General features: G+C 45.7%; 1 protein-coding gene across 2 annotated transcripts in view; it reads left to right on the top strand.

Moving 5' to 3' along the window:
- The first annotated feature begins 2801 nt into the window (after positions 1 to 2801).
- COPG1 (COPI coat complex subunit gamma 1) overlaps positions 2802 to 21006 on the top strand; it is a 33727-nt gene continuing 15522 nt past the window's right edge. The window contains exons 1-13 of one of the 2 annotated variants that reach the window (XM_038409847.2): positions 2802 to 3065; positions 8117 to 8169; positions 9063 to 9143; positions 10460 to 10531; positions 12440 to 12519; positions 13532 to 13607; positions 13817 to 13909; positions 14920 to 15006; positions 15171 to 15328; positions 16018 to 16151; positions 17072 to 17139; positions 19877 to 20065; positions 20553 to 20648. In XM_038409847.2, coding sequence (XP_038265775.1) covers positions 3029 to 3065; positions 8117 to 8169; positions 9063 to 9143; positions 10460 to 10531; positions 12440 to 12519; positions 13532 to 13607; positions 13817 to 13909; positions 14920 to 15006; positions 15171 to 15328; positions 16018 to 16151; positions 17072 to 17139; positions 19877 to 20065; positions 20553 to 20648 — 1224 coding nt within the window. In that variant the 5' untranslated portion in view covers positions 2802 to 3028. Of the gene's footprint in view, positions 3066 to 8116; positions 8170 to 9062; positions 9144 to 10459; positions 10532 to 12390; positions 12520 to 13531; positions 13608 to 13816; positions 13910 to 14919; positions 15007 to 15170; positions 15329 to 16017; positions 16152 to 17071; positions 17140 to 19876; positions 20066 to 20552; positions 20649 to 21006 lie in introns of those variants that run through there. The other variant, XM_038409848.2, reaches the window with a different exon arrangement.

Below are 21006 nucleotides of genomic sequence, written 5' to 3'. Positions count from 1 at the left end.
TTGAATCCAAGTTGGGATAACTGTAGAAGATGATGAAGCAATCCACTGCTCAGGGTCACTACAGGGTGGTTGACCACCGCATTTGTTAAAAGGACTAAATGATCCCACCCAGTACTGTCTGACTTACAGCCATATCAGCTGGTGCTGTGACCCAGTCAAATCTTGAATCTCACAAGTTAAGTAGGGCTGGGCTGGGTCAGAACTAGTCCTTGATGGCTCACCTGCAAAGGTAGTGTAGAGTTTCAGTGGTTCTGTAAGTAATGCCCTTCTGTCAGTACTGAACAAATGTGCAATCATGATGATGGGAGCTGCTGTGCTGTATGGCTGGTGCCATCTGTTAGAATGAGATGTAAAAATGAAGTCATGATTTCATTTGGTCATTAATGATCCCATGATATTCTTTTTTTTACAAGAGCCAGTCTGCTAACCCCAGTGTCTTGGCCAAATTGGACTTGATTAATTCCATTTTGCTTTCCCTAATTTCCCCTGTAGTTTACGTAGGATATAGTATGCTTTCTCATATTCCTAAATTGTTTAGTATTACTGTGCTCTCTTTAACAGCTGTCATGTTGCACCTTAGTGGTGGATGAGATAATCCCAGTACATAACCTAGTAAACTGCTTTGGGAGAAAGGAGCAATATAATTGAACTGTGAGATATTACTAGTTATTCCTTACTTGCCTGCATCAATCCTGACACAATCCAGAAGACTGTTAGAGCTATTCAAGAGGTAGATAAGAGGAGCAAAGTCATCTCTGGGATGCATTACTGCTATTTTGGGGGGTGGGCAGTAGATGGGTTCATGATGCCAGGAAACAGCAGTGGTATTTCTTTGGCAAGGCAGGAATGGGAAAGCTCTTGGGGTTGAACTAGAGCCTAGTTTTTAGAAAGACATCCAGTTCTGATTAAAAGATTTCAAATGATGGAGAATTCACCACATCCCCTGATACATTCTTCCAATAGTTAATTACTCTCACTTTTTAAAATTTGCATTTTATTTCCAGTTTGGAGTGTCTAGCTAAAATATTCCAACTATGAGCACCAACATCTGTCTTAGTTGAGTATTCTATTTTTCTATATTATGCTCACTCACACAGCTACAGTGAACGCTGTGGGACAGGAACCCTTTACTGCTTTGGTGTGGCTCATGCACTGCACTACAACTTTCAACATGAGGGAAGGGATTCGTTTAAAAAAAAAAAACACAACAAAAGTGTGAAACATTTATTTTTCCTCCTTTAAGCTTTGAGTGTGAATGTAAGCTGTACTCAGAGGGGAACTGCACCCCCTGAAATGATGCCTTTAAAAATAACCATGTGAAATCAGCAGCTGGCTTTTAAGCCGAGAATAACAGAACAGCGTACGATTGTAAAGAGCACTCAGGGTATCCCAATGAAAATAGGAAATGGCCACAATGGGACTGCAGAAATGACTCCAGCAGCCACCCTGTCCTCAGTGATAGCTCATATGTGGTAGCAGGTGTATTATTGCAGAAGGGAACGTGAGCCAAGATCCCTTCAATAACCCCATCAGATTCTCAAAGAACATCCTATGATCTTTAATACTCTCCTCCAACAGACCCCTCTAGATATGGGCAGAAAGGATTTGGTTTAACATTTCACAAAAGCCTTAGGTTCAATATACACTTTAAAGGTCTCTCACATCCTTCACTATAGGCTGGAAATGTCACCCACTTTTGAGCCCTGTTGCCAATGGAAACTGGTGGGGCAGGACCACTGTGCAATAGATAAAGGAGATGCCTTGGCACAACCCTATCAATTATATCTTGCCAGGTCCCACAGTTGGCAGGAGTTATTCTCCCTCTAATAGCACTGAGCTTCCCCAGGAAATCATAGAATATCAGGTTGGAAGGGACCTCAGGAGGTCATCTAGTCCAACCCCCTGCTCAAAGCGGGACTAGTATTCCTGTGTCCCAAACCTGCTGCACAGAGGAGCAGGAGATTAACAAATACAGCATCTGAAATAACCTAGGTCCAGAGAAACTTTAACTACCCAGGTCATTGCCCCATAGGCTTTGGGTCCCCCCCAGTCACTGCCCTACCCCCCGTCATTGCCCCATAGGCTCTGGGCCCCCCTCAGCCACTGCCCCCAGGCTCTGGGCCCCCCTCAGCCACTGCCCTGCCCCCATCACTGTCCCCAAGCTCTGGGCCCCCCCCTCAGCCACTGCCCCCCCACCGTCACTGCCCCCAGGCTCTGGGCCCCCCCAGCCACTGCTCCGCCCCCCGTCACTGCCCCCAGGCTCTGAGCCCCGCCCCCAGGCTCTGGGCCCCCCTCAGTCACTGCCCCACCCCCGTCACTGCCCCCAGGCTCTGAGCCCCCCCCTCAGCCACTGCCCCGCCCCCCGTCACTGCCCCCAGGCTCTGGGCCCCCCTGAGTCACTGCCCCACCCCCCGTCACAGCCCCCAGGCTCTGAGCCCCCCCCTCAGCCACTGCCCCGCCCCCCGTCACTGCCCCCAGGCTCTGGGCCCCCCTGAGTCACTGCCCCACCCCCCATCACTGCCCCCAGGCTCTGGGCCCCCCTCAGTCACTGCCCCACCCCCGTCACTGCCCCCAGGCTCTGAGCCCCCCCCCTCAGCCACTGCCCCGCCCCCCATCACTGCCCCCAGGCTCTGGGCCCCCCTCAGTCACTGCCCCACCCCCGTCACTGCCCCCAGGCTCTGAGCCCCCCCCCTCAGCCACTGCCCCGCCCCCCATCACTGCCCCCAGGCTCTGGGCCCCCCTCAGCCACTGCCCCGCCCCCCGTCACTGCCCCCAGGCTCTGGGCCCCCCCCAGCTCTAGACCCCGCAGTCACTGCCCCGCCCCCCCGCGCCCAGCGCCTCCTCCCCTTGCCGGGCCTTGGGCCATCAGCCACGTCAGCCCGACCAGCCTCCAGCCCGGAATGCGCGTGCGCGGCGCCCCCCCCCCCCCGGCTGAGCTGTCGCAGTGACAGGCTGGCAGGAAGCGGCGGCGCGGCCGGAAGTGGAGGTGCTGGGCTGGAGACCCCCGCGCGCCCCCACCCCGGGCAGGATGCTGAAGAAGTTTGACAAGAAGGATGAGGAGGCCGGTGAGTGTGTGACGGGCCCGGCCCGGGGGGGGGGCTGTGCCGACATGGGACCCGCTGCCCGCCTCCCCCGGGGCCAGCGCGCGTCCCGAGCCGGTCTCCGTGCCCGGCCCCGCGCTGCCTTTCAGCGTCCGCGCAGCCCTTTGCCCCGGGTCTCGGCTTGTGAGGTGCCCCCGGCTAGTGACCTTTCCAGGCGTCCTCCTTAACTCCGCCCGCAACGCCCCCCCGGGCTCCGGCTGCCCCAGGCCCACTTTGCCGACCCCCTTAAGGAAGCCAGGTGAAGTTGTGGGGTCCTTTATTTTCTGGCCTGCTCACCTCACCTTGCGCCCCACGGATTTATAGGAGTCCAGGTTTACCCATTGCACTGCGGTGATGTCCCAAAGCCAGCTGCACAGTGAGGGGCCGGGGATTAAGCAGGATGCATCTGAAATGACATCTAGAGAAACCCTAACTACCCCGTTGTTTCATGTTCTCTCTGTGTGTGTATATAAATCTCTCCTCTGTTTTTTCCACCAAATGCATCCGCTGAAGTGAGCTGTAGCTCACGAAAGCTTATGCTCTAATCAATTTGTTAGTCTCTAAGGTGCCACAAGTACTCCTTTTCTTTTTGCGAATACAGACTAACACGGCTGCTACTCTGAAACCTAACTACCCCGTCCCCTCATGCTCTGCCTCCTCTTCTCTCCTTTGCCTGTGTCAAGGTTCCTTCCCCACTCTGAACTCCAGGGTACAGCTGTGGGGACCGGCATGAAAACCCCCGCAGCTTATTTTTACCAGCTTAGGTTAAAACGTCCCCAAGGTACAAACTATTTTACTTTTTGCCCTTGGACTTCATTGCTGCCACCCCTAAGTGGGTAACAGATATATAACAGGGAAAGAGCCCGCTTGGAAAGTCTTTCCCCCCAAAATCCTCCCCAAACCCTACACTCCCTTTCCTGGGGAAGGCTTGATAAAAATCCTCACCAATTTGCATAGGTGAACACAGAGCCAAACCCTTGGATCTTTAGAAGAATAAAAAATCAATCAGGTTCTTAAAAGAAGAATTTTAATGGAAGAAAAAGTAAAAGAATCACCTCTGTAAAATCAGGATGGTAAATACCTTACAGGGTGATCAGATTCAAAACCTAGAGAATCCTTCTAGGCAAAACCTTAAGTTACAAGAAAGACACAAAGACAGGAATATCCATTCCATTCAGCACAGATTATTTTCTCAGCCATTTAAAGAAATCATAATCTAACGCATATCTAGCTAGATTACTTACTAAATTCTAAGACTCCATTCCTGTTTTGTCCCCCACAAAAGCATCACACAAAGAGAGCCTTCGTTTCCCCCCCCCCCCCTTCAGCTTTGAAAGTATCTTGTCTCCTCATTGGTCATTTTGGTCAGGTGCCAGCGAGGTTATCCTAGCTTCTTAACCCTTTACAGGTGAAAGAGTTTTTCCTCTGGCCAGGAGGGATTTTAAAGGTGTTTACCCTTCCCTTTATATTTATGACAGCCTGGCTCCTGGCTCTTTGTCGCCCAAACCAGTCACTGGCCCACCTGGCGTATGTGTGGATAGCTTTTAAAAATATATGGCTGATATTCTGATATACCAACTGCAAGTGTATAAAGCAACCTGTGTGTCCTTTCAGTGGCAGCGTCTTTGCCTAGAGCTACATTTGCTTTATGTGTATGTAGGTTGCTGTTCAAGATGTTTTATGTAAATGAAAAGTAGGTGATTTTTTTTCAGGAGACCGTGTTTGCCATAGTGTAAAATATTGTTATCCTGATAATTGCCATAGAGTAAAATATTGATGAACTGATACAAAAGTTGGGGTTGGAACTCAGATGGCATGGAGATGAACACAATATAAACAGAAAGGTGGGGTTGGGTAAGCATTGTGGAAATGATTATTGGGCAAACTTGATCTATATCATTTACATGGTATTTGAGTGTCACACAGGATAGGAGACTGGACCATAGAATCTGGAAATGGAAAAACTCTATTAGGCTCTCATTCTTCAATGCCAATGCAGGATGGTGAAGTAGTCCAGGGAGCTGCACTACATTCACTTAACACAGCAACCTGAGCTGTTCTGCATGTTAATATATGACTTACAGTCAGAAACATGTATATGAGAAAAATTCTCCTGATTGTCAAATCAAGTGTTAAAGCAGCCTAGAAACTGGCTTATAGTCTCTCCAGTAGTGTTTGTGTCACACATGTTGTCTCTTTTTAGCAAGATGACTGCTGCAGCAGTGACTCTGAAATGCTCAAAGTGACTTTAAAATATTGTCTTCAAAGATATGTTGCAGGATCTTTCAAAACATTGTATTGAGCAGCACAGGTGCAGCTTCTAGGTATTTTGGAGCAGCTCTGCCAAATCATTCATTGCTTGCTTCACCATCTGCTGCTCTTTAACAGAGGAGCAGTGTCTGGATAAAAGGAGAGGGCTGTATCATATTTGCTGCATGATCCACATAGAATCGGTGCTGGATATGACAGTGCTGGACAGAAGGCCTGTCCAGATAGGTGTTTGAGTTTTCGCTTGTACCTCATGGTATCTTCTTCAAGTTCATGTGAAACTTTTTTTCTTTTGTGCCATTCATGTATTATAACTTGCTCCTTTTGTAATATTAGTAATTTAATTCTAAAATAATCTCAGAGATTGGTCTCAGGGATGTATCTCTGCATATCTGTGGCTTCCAGGAATGTCTTTACTTTTTTATTTTAATGTATGTTAAACCCTTTGCTCAGGTTTCGGCTTTATCCCAGGCTTCCTCTGCATCTTTTCTGCATCTCAGCACTTGGTAAGGTATAATCATTTAGGAGGGAATCTGTTTTTGGCTACCTTTTCAGGGAGGTCTCCTTAACTGCATCCACAACATTTGTAAGTGCATCTGGTTGCCCATGCAAACTTTGCAAACACACTTGAGGTCAGTCGAAGATGTGGTCCTTTATTTTCTGGCCTTGGGTCTACCACCTCACCTTGCTTCCCACTGATTAACAGAAGCCCTCGTTTACCCAACCATCTTTACTACTTGGACAGCATCGAAGGCCTTCTAAATGATTTTGCTCTTCTTCTTTATGGTCATTTCCCCTTCCCTTTTTCTATGTTAAATGAAAATTTCTAGCATCCCTGCACACTTCTTCCTCCATTCAGGTTACCTACACATGCGCAAGGTGACAGTCCAAAAGCTAATGGTTGTGATGTTCAACTGAGCACATTGAAAATGGCAAGAGTACAGGATAGAACAATCTTAAGTGCAGTAGCTCATCCCTTGATTTACTGACCCGGTAGATTAATATTTTATGTGGAATCCTGAAATCGCAAAAAAGATGTTCTTGTGATTCACGCCTAGGGCTGGGAGTCAGGGTGTTTGGGTTCTATCCCAATGTGTTCCCCAGACTTCTTATGTAGTCTTGGTCAAGTGACTTAAGGACATATTTTCAAAAGTGGACTCTAATTTTGGGTGCCCAACTTTAGACATGTAATAGTTCTGAGTGTATCAAGTTGGTCACCCAAAAACAGAGGCCATGTTTGAAAGTGTAGCCCTTAACTTCTCTATGCCTCAGTTTTCGCCATCTCTAAAATAGGGATAATTGTTTAGATCAAAATATGTAAAGTGCTTTGAGATGCTTAGATGAAAGGTGCTAGAGAAGGGTGAAGTAATTGATGGTGATTGTTGTTGTTAATGGCAGATTTTGGAATCACAAATAGAGGAGGTCAGAGTGGCTGTAAGGATGCAGAATTAGTTGTATGTAGTTGCCAGTAAAATTACCAGGAGTGCTTTTTCAAATCCCTCTTTGGAATATGTGCACATGTACACACTGGAATTTTTTGCTAACCTGCTCACTTCTCATTCTTCTTTTCCCACTCCAACATGTAAGTGTCCAAGCTTTGGTACAGGGTACTGTCTTTGTAACTTATTCTGAGCCTAATTGCTGCATCTTATTTACATAAGAATCAGCAGAATGCGATGCTCTGTTATGATTTGAACTTGAAACATCACAAACTGGGACCAGTAGTCTTTGTAAGAATCATCCCTATAATAATGCATTTTATGTTACTTTGAGCATTTTGGAGCCATTGCTGCAGGCAAACACTGCAGGAACCTTGTCTTTAGGGATGATTCTTACAAAGACTACAGAGCCCAGCATGTGATTTTTCAAGTCCAGATCATTGCATGCCAGGAGTTCTATTCTTTCCAGGCAGCATATCTGTATTAAACGTGACCTGGCCATAGGCTGCAGTGTGAAGTTTCATGAGCTGTATAAGCCTGTGGGCCGCACTGAGGTTAGGCACTAATTAAATTTGCTTATCAATAGCTATCAGCTTATGAAAGGCTGCAGCTCACTAATAAACACTTAATGAGGACTAGATATTAATCATAATTGTAGTTCTTGCCTTCTGATCATTCCAGACCCATTTTTTGCTGTTTTTCATCAGAAGGTAGCATGCAGTCTACTAAACAGAATGATTAAATACACTTTTTCCAAGCTCTCCAGTTCACTGCCTTGGGGTTTTTTAATTAGCTGTATAGCCAAAAATATAGTTTACTGATGAATTCTCTGATTGTTTTATAATGCAAAGTATAAAGTATTCCAGATTCGCACAGTCTGGTGTTTTAGTGTTTTGTATGGCAGTTGCTACACTGGGTTTAATTTCTGGGCCTGATCATTTGCTCCCGTAGGTGGCAGTGCTCTGAGACCTGGGGACTGAAAGTGGGAGCTCTTTATATTCAGCAACCTCATCTGGCCTATTTAGGAGTAACATTGATTAGCTCTGAAGAAAGTCCCATGTAGTTTTCCTTAACTGATAGATAATTGCTGCAAGGTGGGGATAACTTATAGGAAGCCCCCATTGAGGAGGGGATAAGGTTGACCAGTTTGTAATGCCAAGAAGAACAACAATCACTTCATGTTTTAGGATAATTCTCTGAAAAGTGAGTTCATGTTTAAGCTATTTTAAGCTGTAGGTATAAAAGGTATAATCAAAAGGGAGGCTTTCTAGTGTCTTTTCACATAGCACAATTCCTGGGATCACCGTTGTTAATTATCTTATTTTACAGGTGGAAGTTCCAACCCATTCCAGCACCTGGAGAAAAGTGCAGTGTTGCAAGAGGTAAATTCTAAAAATCCTATGTCTTTTATGAACATCCTCAGTGGTACAGTCTCCTCTCTGGGGTAGGAAGTTAGAGCTCTTTAGAAATTAACTACACTTTTGTCCCAGTCCTGCTGGCATTGAAATAAATAGTAAAGCAGAAGTTCCCATTGATTTTTTTTTTTTTTTTGGAGGGGGCACAATTGGATCCTGTTTGTATAACAATGAAAAGAGTTAGTAAACTGTAAATGGATGTATTTTTGTCTGTAGGAAGAATAGATTTTCCCAGATTTTACCCTTCTTACTAAGGGGGAATCTGCCTTGGGTGCCCTAAAATTCTAATAGGATAGGGAAATTAAAAAACAGGATGTGGTTGGTTATTGAACAGTCTTTGCCTTTAAAGGGTGGTTCTGCTCTGACAAATGACTTTTTTTTTTTTTTTGTTAAAGGCCTCTTTTTTTTGTCCGCAGACCTGCTCCTTGCAATTCAGAATTATATCTATTCACTTCAATGATAGAAATAACATTTTTAGTACAGTTTGCTCTTGTTAGCCCTGCAGAAACAGTCTGCTCTGAGAGAGGGAGCTGGATTCTATTCCAGTTTGTGCATCAGCACCAGAATTGTTCCTCTTAAAATGGGGTTGCATGAGTGTAGCTGAGATTGAAATTTGGCCTATAGAACCTTTATCATCACAGTGTGGCTTTCAGATCCCATGGTGAGTTAGTAGGGATGGTTGTTAGAAAGGTGGGGGCATCTCTTTTGTCCCAAACTGAGAGAGTCTGATCGGAAGTCATTGAGAGAATAATAAAATATCCAGTCTGTAACTTGCATCAGTGGCTCAGTTCACACAATGTGTTAGATAAACCACAGATACTGTCTTCTGGGCTCTTATTCATGCTTTTGTTTGTTTCTAGGCTCGGGTTTTTAATGAGACACCCATAAACCCTCGGAAATGTGCTCACATCCTCACCAAGATTCTGTACCTCATAAACCAGGTAATGGAGAGAACGTGAGCTAGGAGTTCTGTAGATTTTAAACATTTTTCTTTTATAAACTAGTCTTGCCTGCTAATTTTAACTACTGCCTTATGAAATGTTACTTAAACAAACAATGTTCCAGTAAGTTACCACTTTCTCCAGGCGCAAAGAGTACTGGAGTGATCGAATGGGCAATTTAAAAAACCAAATGCACAGATTGGTAGCAACTGGAAGTTACTGTCTTATAGCTGTTTGATGACCACCTTGGTTCTAAATCCAATTCCTAGTGGTCAGGTATCCACATAGCAGTGGTTGGTATTTAGGCACCTAAAGAAGCAGGTAGGTGCCTAGTGGGATTTTGTAAATCACACTCAGTGTCTTATCTGCATCTTTAGGTACCTGACTCCTTTAAAAAATCTGGACCTAACTGGCTCCTTATTAGCCATCTCAGCTGAGATGGAGTATGGAATGGGCTATGTAGTCTGAACTCCCTTTCATCCTTCAGGACATTGTCTTGTCGCTGACAGTTGTTGCGATGCTTCTGTAACAGCGCTGAGTAAGGTTTTCTTCCACCTACACCAGCAATTAAACCACTTTCAGCGCCACATCAGGGGGTCACGCAGGCCAATTTCTAGTGCCGATGGGTAGGGCCCTGCCAAATTCATGGTCCATTTTGGCTAATTTCAGGGTCATAGGATTTTTTAAATCGTAAATTTCAAAATTTCAGATATTTAAATCTGAAATTTCACACTGTTGTAACTCGGGGGGGGGGGGGGGGGGGAGGGTCCTGACCCAACTCTGAAGTCAGCAGCGCATAAGGGTGGTATGGTATGATATTGCTGTCTGGCTACTGGTGGGGCGCCGCCTTCAGAGCTGAGCGCCTGGCCAGCAGCCACCATTCTCTGGCCACCCAGCTCTGAAGGCAGCACAGTAGGAAGGGTGGCAATACCGTGAGCCCCCCACAATAACCATGCAACGACCTCCCCCAGTCCTTTTTTCGGTCTGGACCCCAGTTTGAGAAATGCTGGTTTCCCCCATGAAATCTGGTCTTTTGTGTGCTTTTACCCTATACGATACCGATTTCATGGGGGAGACCAAATATCATGGTCCATGATGCACTTTTCACAGCCGTGAATTTGATAGGGCCCTATCGTTGGGCATTGGAGTGGTTCCTCCCTGCCAGCGTTGAGGCACACTGCGGGGGGAACTCACCTTGTCATGACTCAAGCTGTACCTGTTCTGTGGATAAATATCTGTTATCCTGGAACCTTTAACCTGTACAAAAACTGCTTTTTTGTAAATAAGAATTTCTGTCCCTATTTTGCCCATTCTAGGGGGAGCACCTGGGTGTGATGGAAGCTACAGAATCCTTTTTTGCCATGACCAAGCTGTTCCAGTCCAATGATGTATGTCCTATACTTATGCATTTTGTGTGTACATTTGTCTAGCAGGATGTGATGCTGGTGAGAGCCTCACATTCAGCCCTGAGCTCTCTCTTTATGTGACAAGCTACTCTCCCCTGGGTAGAACCACTTGATCCATGCCCCCCACATGCACATGATTATTATGAAGTGCATCCGTTTCTAGTTACTGACATCTTAGTAGTGCCTCATTTTTCCCTGTTGCTCTTTGGTGACTTGGGGCTTGTCTACATGAAGACTTTGTGTGCGGCAAGATGGGGTGTGAATCTAGAGCACACTAGCTTGCCACATACTGCCCTGTGGACCCTGCTGCTGCACATTAAAAGTTCCATAGTGTGCTTTGACTTCCATAAAGTCTGTGTGTAGAGAAGCGCTTCTTTGGGAGATTCCTACAGAGAGCAAGAACCTGCACAAAGGTTCTGAAGCTGCATATCAAGGTAGATAGCACTTTAGCTAATGCTAATACAACCTACAGACAAATATATTGAAGGGAAAAGGTGACTCCATTTCCTGGCTGGGAACCTTCCCATTCAAAAATAAAAAGCAAATGAACTTTTTAATGGCTAGTGCTATCACATAAAATATTCAGAGAGTCACCATGTGAAAATGGCTTTCTTGACCATCCCTTCGTTCCCAGCTCTTCCAAATGTGTGCTATCTGCATAACCAAACCATCTGAATAAGAGACACTCATCAGGCTTCACCATCCATCTGGGCTCTTCCATTTTAACTGCCTTTATTATTTAACATTTATACTGTGGGAGTCCCTGGAAGTTATGACCAGTTTGGGCCCCATTGTGCTAAGCACTGTACTAATATATAATAGATGATGGTCTGCCTTGCTGTGTGTCCCATGATAAAGTGACCTTCTTCCCTGCTGAGGTAGCTCAGCCCATAGCAGTACCTGAAGGAGGCAAAGAACTAGCACCACACCAGTAGCTTACTAGAAAGTGGTGCTGCAGTTCTGAGCAGTCCTGCAGCAAACACTCTGTTGGTGACTCCCTACAGGGTACAATGAGCAGCAGAGTACCCAGTATTTCCAGTCACGTGTGTTCAAAAATCATGAGTCAGGCCTCAAAATCCTGAAATTGGCTTAAAAATCTGATGATTTTTTTAAAAAAAGTCTGGTTCTTGTTATTGGCCTTCTGGTTTCTGAGCCTTGAGAGTTCCCTCAGGTCACACTTTCAAGCTTTTCTCTGTAACCACGAGCACCACAAAGCACAAAATTTCCATTGACTTCAACGGGGGCAGGATTTCACCCTTCCTTTTATTTTTATTTTTTAAATGAAAGCTGAGATTCCCACAATCGCTTGGCTCCAGGAGCTGGGATTTAAAGGAGGAGATGGTATGATGGGATAATGTGATTTTCGTAATTAATTGATCTTTAAATATTCATGGTAAATAGGCCTAATCCCCTGAGATGGGATATTAGATGGGTGGGATCTGAGTTACCCAGGAAAGAATTTTCTGTAGTATCTGGCTGGTGAATCTTGCCCATATGCTCAGGGTTTAGCTGATCGCCATATCTGGGGTCGGGAAGGAATTTTCCTCCAGGGCAGATTGGAAGAGGCCCTGGAGGTTTTTCGCCCTCCTCTGTAGCGTGGGGCACGGGTCACTTGAGGGAGGATTCTCTACTCCTTGAAGTCTTTAAACCACGATTTGAGGACTTCAATAGCTCAGACATAGGTGAGGTTTTTCGTAGGAGTGGGTGGGTGAGATTCTGTGGCCTGCATTGTGCAGGAGGTCAGACTAGATGATCAGAATAATCCCTTCTGACCTTAGTATCTATGAAAAAAAAATTTTCAATAAAATCTTGAGAGTTGGCAACTCTGTCCACCCTGCCAGGGTTGGTGTGCTGCCAGCTAATGCTCGTGTTGCCTGTTTTACCTGCCAGCCGACTCTTCGCAGGATGTGTTACCTGACCATCAAAGAGATGTCCTCCATCTCTGAGGATGTCATCATTGTGACCAGTAGGTGAGTCCTTGCTGGGGTGTCCCCTTTCTTTCACCGCTATTTGCATGTTCCTTCCAACAGGTCTTCTCTTCTCTAGGCCATCTAGAGATAGCTATGATCCCTAAAGGGAGGTATGAAGCTGAGGAAATGCTCTTGTTTAAAGGGGGCCATTGAAATATAGGCACTGAAATCCTGACAATATATGTGAACTGACAGTGTAGCAAATGCCATATGCCAGGCCCTTGTATGTTTGGTTTGTCTCTCTGGATTCCCATGCTGTGCCCACACCATCGTATCTGACCACCTTCTTTTGTAAAGGGCTATTTTTTAACTCTTGCTTTTCTGTCTGAGCCCTTTGACGTTTCTCAGGGTCTTGAAGTGTTCTCTGGGGGATACGTTGCCAAATAGGTAGGCAGGGATTTGGCCATGTGACTTCTATTGTTCTAACCTCATTGGGCGCTGCTTAACGTACCCCACTACTTGGGCCCAAGCCTTGTCTGACACGTCATCTCGGGACCACTGCTTTCCCAATGGGAAATCCTGACCTAAAAGGAGGCTGCTGCAGTGGGAGACAGCAATGACAGAGTTGATGGGAATTGCAAAGGTACATCCTCCCCATGCAGCATTTGGAAATCAGCCTGCATGTATAGGGACTGTCAGTCCCCTCCCCCACATGTAGTTTTGCACCAAACACAGCCTGTTGCCTTGGGCAAGGGCAGGATGTTCAGGAAAGGAGTCCAGATGCTTCATTACTCTAGCCTTTAACTCTAAGTAGCTGCATTGGTGTTTTGGTCTCTTGAGGTGATCTGAATGGCATAAGGGCTCCTGTCATTCCTCTTGTGACCAAACTTTCCCTACCGGAGCAGGACTAGGCTGAAGGCAGCATTGTCATATCCTCTTACCCTCCTGTTGTGGATTTTGGCTGTGAAATCCAGTGCCCATGGGTTGGTATGTGCAACGCTGCATGTGTGCTTTTTATAGCACCAGTGGGTAAAATACGCAATACTAAAAAACTTCCTTCACGTTTATACAGTTTGACCAAAGATATGACTGGGAAGGACGACAATTACCGAGGCCCTGCTGTGAGAGCACTCTGCCAAATCACTGATGTAAGTGCCACCTGCCACTCAGGCAATTGCATGTTGCTGGGCCCTTATCTTCTTGGTCCTGAATGCCTGGCCCTCCCAACTCTGCCCTTGCATCCTATATCTGGCCTTGCTTTTCCTTTTTCTCCCCCTCTCTCTGTCCCCCTTGCCGTCTTGTCAGCTTTCCTTGTAAACTTCTGAAAGGAGTTGGTTCTCATTTTCCCTCTCTGCAGAGTACCATGCTGCAGGCCATTGAGCGCTACATCAAGCAGGCGATTGTGGACAAGGTGCCCAGTGTGTCCAGCTCTGCCCTGGTGTCGTCACTGGTACGTATGCACCTACAGGGGTTTGTGTGAGGGCCATTTAAACCAGGAAACCAATATCTGTGTTGGGAGCTGAACAGCACGTTCTCCAGTATTTTCACATGTTAAAATATGAGCCATCTTTTCAGTATAGAAATTTTTTCTTTAAATATGAAGTATGATTGATTAGGACACACTTGACAACACTGAGTCACAGCCCCTGTGGGCCTGCATTGGTCCATTTGGGAAATAGGCATGATAGGAGGAGGAAGCTTACAGGGCCTACTTATGCTGGACTAGCTTTTTGACCCATGTTCTTTTGTAATGCTCACATCTCCCATGGATAGCATTTACCCTGAATGTCAGTCTGCAGGGTTTAAAACTGGGTTTAAATTAATTTGGGTTTAAAACTGGACTTGGATCAGAACCCGATGAGACATAGTATTTGTGCAGGAACAGCCTGGCTGCCAGGAAATCTCCCATTTGTGGTCACTCTGGCAGGAAGCTTACATGGTGCTTTGTGGAGGTGTCATGACATCAGACACAGGGCCTGTCCTCCACTGTGGTGTGTATATTTCTTCCTCTCATTAATGAGAGCTGTGAGACTGGAGCCAGGGGAAAGCAGAAATCTCTTCTGGCCTGGTGATTTGTGTTTCTGTAAAGTAGATTTGAAATTGCTTAACTGAGACAATATTGGAATTAGATGGCAAACTCTTCTGGGCAGGGACTGAGGCTTTGTGTGCGGGAGTGGGGGGCGTGTTAGTCACCCAGCACAGTGGGGCTTCAATCCTGATTGGGGCCTCAGGGAATTATTGGAATATAAATCCATCATTATCAAGATTCTCCCTTTGTCCTCCATGTGCTAATGTTGATGAATAGTGCTCACAACACCCCTACAAGGTAGGACTGTGTCATTGTCTCTCCAGAACCCAAGCTGGAGAAGATGGGGGTTGTTGCTGTTTTTGTGATTTGCTGATTCATATTAGTTTATCCTGGACCTTGATGGGCTCTTGTGGGTTATTCTGTGCCCACAGCATCTGCTGAAGACCAGCTTCGACGTGGTAAAACGCTGGGTGAATGAAGCTCAGGAAGCAGCTTCCAGTGACAATATCATGGTGCAGGTAAGAAACCCTGGGGTGCATGCAGCAGATCATAGAGCAGATCAGGGGTTTTGGTATTCTCCAAGCTCAGTTGTACATCTCTGGGCCATAGATGAGTAAATGCATAAATAACATAGCATGTGGTTTGTGAATCCCTTTATTTTCTCCTTTGCTAATATGCGCAGTATCATGCCCTCGGCTTACTCTACCACGTGCGTAAGAATGACCGTCTGGCAGTCAACAAGATGCTCAGCAAGTTCATGCGTCATGGCCTGAAGTCGCCCTTTGCCTACTGCATGATGATCCGAGTGGCCAGCAAATTGTTGGAGGAAGAGGCTGGAAGGTGAGGAAGTTGTTTTGCCACATTGGAACACTTACAAAGAGGGATCTGAGGAATCTCCTCTTACAGGCTTGTCCTGTTATCTGGTTTTGTTTAAACCTTTAAGAAATAACATGTAACATGATGCAACCCTTTTCCTTTTATTAATAGTTAAAAAGTAGCACAGAAAAGGGAGTGGGAGGTGATTCCCTGTCACTTTTATTTTGTAACTAGACAATCTATGTGTCTAATCCAGGTGTTTGGTGATCTAGCACTTTGCTTCCATGTTTATGCTGTCCCCTTGTGTACGGTTCTCACACTTCATTGAAATCTTCCATTTGATTTTCCATATCCTATTGTAATTAAGCGGCTAATGTGTATGTATCATTGCCCTCTGCTGGATAGCACCAGAACTGCACTATTGATTGTCATGAGCCCTATATGTCTAACAGCTAATGGAAATTCCCCTTTAGTTCATCAGGAAGGGGTCTATGCTTTTGGAGTAGGATGGTCTCAGTTCTATCCTTGCAATGCAAATTAGTGCAGCATAGTGACAACTACAGAGCCTTAGCTGAACACAGACTGATTACAGTCATATTTCTTTTTCATAAAATGCAACTTCTAGTAGCTCCAAGAGCCATTCCTTCTCTGCCAGCCCATTCAGTCCTCCCAGTGCCTAAGGCTCCTTTTAATTTCTTGACTTTGTCTCCTAGCCATGACAGCCCCTTGTTTGATTTCATTGAGAACTGCTTAAGAAACAAACACGAGATGGTGGTCTATGAAGCTGCTTCTGCCATTGTTAACCTGCCTAGCTGCACTGCCAAGGAGCTGGCACCTGCCGTGTCTGGTAATTCTAGTGCTATTTAAGGGTGTAACTGGGGGATTGTGGGCCTATGACAATTACATTTGCTGACTACCCTGTGATGTAAGGCCTTTATCAGTACTCAAGCTTGTTGAGATGTCATTATTGCCTATATATATATCTTTGCTGATGTTAGAAAGTGTTTGCCTGCTGCATTCAGTGTGGATTGTTCTAGGGTCTATGTCTCTACAATGCAGTCTCATTGTAATTAGCAACAAAAACAAAAATCCTTTTGCCTTATGACATGCCAGCAGCTCTGTGGGAGATCTGGATTCTGAAGCAACTGGGGGCTCTAGCTTCCCAGCCCCATGCAGTTCAGATGCTCACTGAGGTGGTTCATTTGGGCTCTGGGGAAGGTGTGTGTAGGAGATCTGCATCTGCAATAACCGTGTTCTTTGTTGGTCAACAACACATGGAATGGAATGGGATTTAAATTGTAACAAGAAAAAATGGGTTTAAGTAGCAGTCGAAATAAAGGTTCAATGGGAAGATAGAAATTTCCAAATCATGGTTGATGAACACCTTTTAGTGATGTTAAGGAATGGAGGGAGATGGACTAGCTCAGTGGTTTTCAATTTCAAATGGAAACATGATCCCCTTTGGAAATCTTAGACATAGTCCGTGGATCACATGTGGAAAACCACTGTTCTATGGTAAAGACAACCTTTCGCAGACCCCTTCGGCGTTGTCTGTGGGGCCCCCAGGTGTCCGCGGACCACACGTTGAAAACCACTGGACTAGCTAACCTTCCATGGGTCCCTATGTTTCTGAGAGAGTAAATCCAGGGAGCTTCCAATTATTTCCTGCTCACTGTTGCTCTTACAGTGAATCAGAATCTTTTGAGCGGGGTATGGGGCGCTTCTGGTTCATTGATTTCTAAATGTCTACATTTGATGCTGTTTCAGTGTTACAGTTGTTCTGCAGCTCCCCAAAAGCAGCTCTTAGATATGCAGCTGTTCGCACCCTCAACAAGGTAAGATTCAGTGTTCTAGGAGTTTGAATATCTTTCACTTCCCCTGGATGGTGAACCAGACCCCCCCAGGTTCAGGGTCCAGAGAAGAAAAAGGGGGCCAGGCTATGTAAAGATTTGATTTCTATCACTCTTACCCTCCACCCTTCCTATCCCACACACAGTTCCCAAGTATTTAGAAATCAGGAAACCAGAGTTTCTATTTCGTTGCTTTCTGTGCAAAATAAAAACATCCAGGAACACGTCAGACAAGGAAAACAAATCACACTGACTAGTGGTCTCTAGTGACAGTGAATCTCAGGTGTTGTGCAGTACTGCATTTCCCTCAACGCCTCCAAGTCTCTCCTTAGAATGAAGCAGCTCCTTCTTAAGCGACTGGGACCAAATCCTTACACTCCTCCTCACCCCATCCTCATAGCAACTTTTGTTCTAGTGCAATGGCTGGAGCAGCCTTTCATAGCCTTTACTTGTTTCAGAGTAGCAGCCGTGTTAGTCTGTATTCGCAAAAAGAAAAGGAGTACTTGTGGCACCTTAGAGACTAACAAATTTATTAGAGCATAAGCTTTCGTGAGCTACAGCTCACTTCATCGGATGCATTTGGTGGAAAAAACAGAGGGGAGATTTTTATATACACACACACAGAGAACATGAAACAATGGGTTTATCATACACACTGTAAGGAGAGTGATCACTTAAGATAAGTCATCACCAACAGCAGGGGGGGGAAGGAGGAAAACCTTTCATGGTGACAAGCAGGTAGGCTAATTCCAGCAGTTAACAAGAATATCAGAGGAACAGTGGGGGGTGGGGTGGGAGGGAGAAATACCATGGGGAAATAGTTTTACTTTGTGTAATGACTCATCCATTCCCAGTCTCTCTATTCAAGCCTAAGTTAATTGTATCCAGTTTGCAAATTAATTCCAATTCAGCAGTCTCTCGTTGGAGTCTGTTTTTGAAGCTTTTTTGTTGAAGTATAGCCACTCTTAGGTCTGTGATCGAGTGACCAGAGAGATTGAAGTGTTCTCCAACTGGTTTTTGAATGTTATAATTCTTGACGTCTGATTTGTGTCCATTCATTCTTTTACGTAGAGACTGTCCAGTTTGGCCAATGTACATGGCAGAGGCGCATTGCTGGCACATGATGGCATATATCACATTGGTAGATGCGCAGGTGAACGAGCCTCTGATAGTGTGGCTGATGTGATTAGGCCCTATGATGGTATCCCCTGAATAGATGTGTGGACAGAGTTGGCAACAGGCTTTGTTGCAAGGATAGGTTCCTGGGTTAGTGGTTCTGTTGTGTGGTGTGTGGTTGCTGGTGAGTATTTGCTTCAGATTGGGGGGCTGTCTGTAAGCAAGGACTGGTCTGTCTCCCAAGATCTGAGAGAGCGATGGCTCGTCCTTCAGGATAGGTTGTAGATCCTTGATGATGCGTTGGAGAGGTTTTAGTTGGGGGCTGAAGGTGATGGCTAGTGGCGTTCTGTTGTTTTCTTTGTTGGGCCTGTCCTGTAGTAGGTGACTTCTGGGTATTCTTTGGGCCCTGTCAATCTGTTTCTTCACTTCAGCAGGTGGGTATTGTAGTTGTAGGAATGCATGATAGAGATCTTGTAGGTGTTTGTCTCTGTCTGAGGGGTTGGAGCAAATGAGGTTATATCGTAGCGCTTGGCTGTAGACAATGGATCGAGTGGTATGATCTGGATGAAAGCTAGAGGCATGTAGGTAGGAATAGCGGTCAGTAGGTTTCCGATATAGGGTGGTGTTTATGTGACCATCGCTTATTAGCACTGTAGTGTCCAGGAAGTGGATCTCTTGTGTGGACTGGTCCAGGCTGAGGTTGATGGTGGGATGGAAATTGTTAAAATCATGGTGGAATTCCTCAAGAGCTTCTTTTCCATGGGTCCAGATGATGAAGATGTCATCAATGTAGCGCAAGTAGAGTAGGGGCATTAGGGGACGAGAGCTGAGGAAGCGTTGTTCTAAGTCAGCCATAAAAATGTTGGCATACTGTGGGGCCATGCGGGTACCCATCGCAGTGCCGCTGATTTGAAGGTATACATTGTCACCAAATGTGAAATAGTTATGGGTCAGGACAAAGTCACAAAGTTCTGCCACCAGGTTAGCCGTGACAGTATCGGGGATACTGTTCCTGACGGCTTGTAGTCCATCTTTGTGTGGAATGTTGGTGTAGAGGGCTTCTACATCCATAGTGGCTAGGATGGTGTTTTTAGGAAGATCATCAATGGACTGTAGTTTCCTCAGGAAATCGGTGGTGTCTCGAAGATAGCTGGGAGTGCTTTTACTTTACTTTGCTCCCTTCAATTCCAAAGGGAAGAGCTACAGAGTCTGTGTAGTGGCTGGTCTGAGCCTGCCTCCAAAGACTCTGCAGAGCTAAGGTCCATGGAGAACTGAAGTTCAGAGCCCCTGCAGGGACTTCTGGCTTCATGTGTGACAATGGATAGAGCCTGAGCCTTAATAAATGGAGAGCGGGAAAATGGACACACAGCATTTAAAGGCCATGCTACCAATGTCTGTCTTTCAGCAGGGTGGCATATTTCTTTGGTAGAACAGAGCTGATAACTTTGCCCTCAGGTGAGTTATTTATCTGGGATGGCTTCTTAGAACCTGTTATATTTGGTTTGGTAGACAGGCTTGAGTGCTATATAAGGTCTGTATAGCATTTGGTTCTGTCAGCTGGGCCCTTTCCATGTAGTCAGTGAATGCCATTGTTTCTCCTCACTAGGTTGCCATGAAGCACCCATCTGCTGTGACTGCCTGTAACCTGGACCTGGAGAACCTAGTGACCGATTCCAACCGCAGCATCGCTACGCTGGCTATCACCACGCTGCTGAAAACGGGTAGTGAGAGCAGCATTGACCGGCTCATGAAGCAGATCTCCTCCTTCATGTCAGAAATCTCAGATGAGTTCAAGGTATGGAAGGTGTCCCCCAGTGAGAACTGTACTGGGCCTATGTCTTTCTCTGTGTACACTTGCCTTCTGAAATCTGGGTCAGGTTACACGACTCTTTCACTTCCAGAGACTGGACTTCAGATCTGCTGGAGACATGAGTGCAAGGGGATGATGGTATTGACCTATCCCCAAAGTATCCCACAGTCTCTATAACTTGCCACCATTAGTAAGCTCTGTTCTGGAGACTACCCATAGTAATTAAATCCCTATTCCAATGGGCCCTATTACCAGCCTTCTCCAGGGACTGACTAGTGCATGGAGAGAGGAGTCCCCTCTCATCCCTATGGCTGCTTCTCCAGTGCATGCTACCCATCTTGTAGATGAAGGGAGAGCTGTGGTCTCCTGGGCTTCTCAGTCCAGCTTAAAATTCATGTGGAGGGGAGAAAAAAAGAAATTGAAATAAGACAGAATTTTCCTTGTTAAATGCACTGTTTCTAAACCTGGTCAGGTCGTGGTGGTGCAGGCTATCAGTGCCTTGTGTCAGAAGTACCCACGTAAGCATGCAGTCCTCATGAATTTCCTCTTCACTATGCTCCGGGAAGAGGTAAGGCTACTGGCCAGCTACTTTGTGGTGGTGGTGTTTATTTGTATTGCAGTAGCACCTAGAGGTCCCCTTCAGAATGAGGCCCTGTCATATTAAGTGCCATATAGCAAGTGTTATGTAGCAGGTGAAAAGCTTGCAATCCCAATGTAAGCATGGTTAGTAGAAATGGCCAGCTTGATATGTCATGATTATCTGCAAAGTGACATAAAAAACTATTTATCAATATGTTTCCATGATCGGATTTGAAGCATGAGTGGGATTCTGCTGCTGGGCTTTATTAACTTTCAAAGCAAATGCATGTAACAGGAGATCCACTGGCATTACATGTCTGCATAATATTGAACCAGTTCTGTTGTTG

This window comes from Dermochelys coriacea, chromosome 7 (assembly GCF_009764565.3).
Source record: "Dermochelys coriacea isolate rDerCor1 chromosome 7, rDerCor1.pri.v4, whole genome shotgun sequence".
Lineage (NCBI taxonomy): Eukaryota > Metazoa > Chordata > Testudines > Dermochelyidae > Dermochelys > Dermochelys coriacea.
The sequence above is the reverse complement of the archived record's forward strand: the minus strand, read 5'-3'. Positions and strand labels throughout refer to the sequence as shown.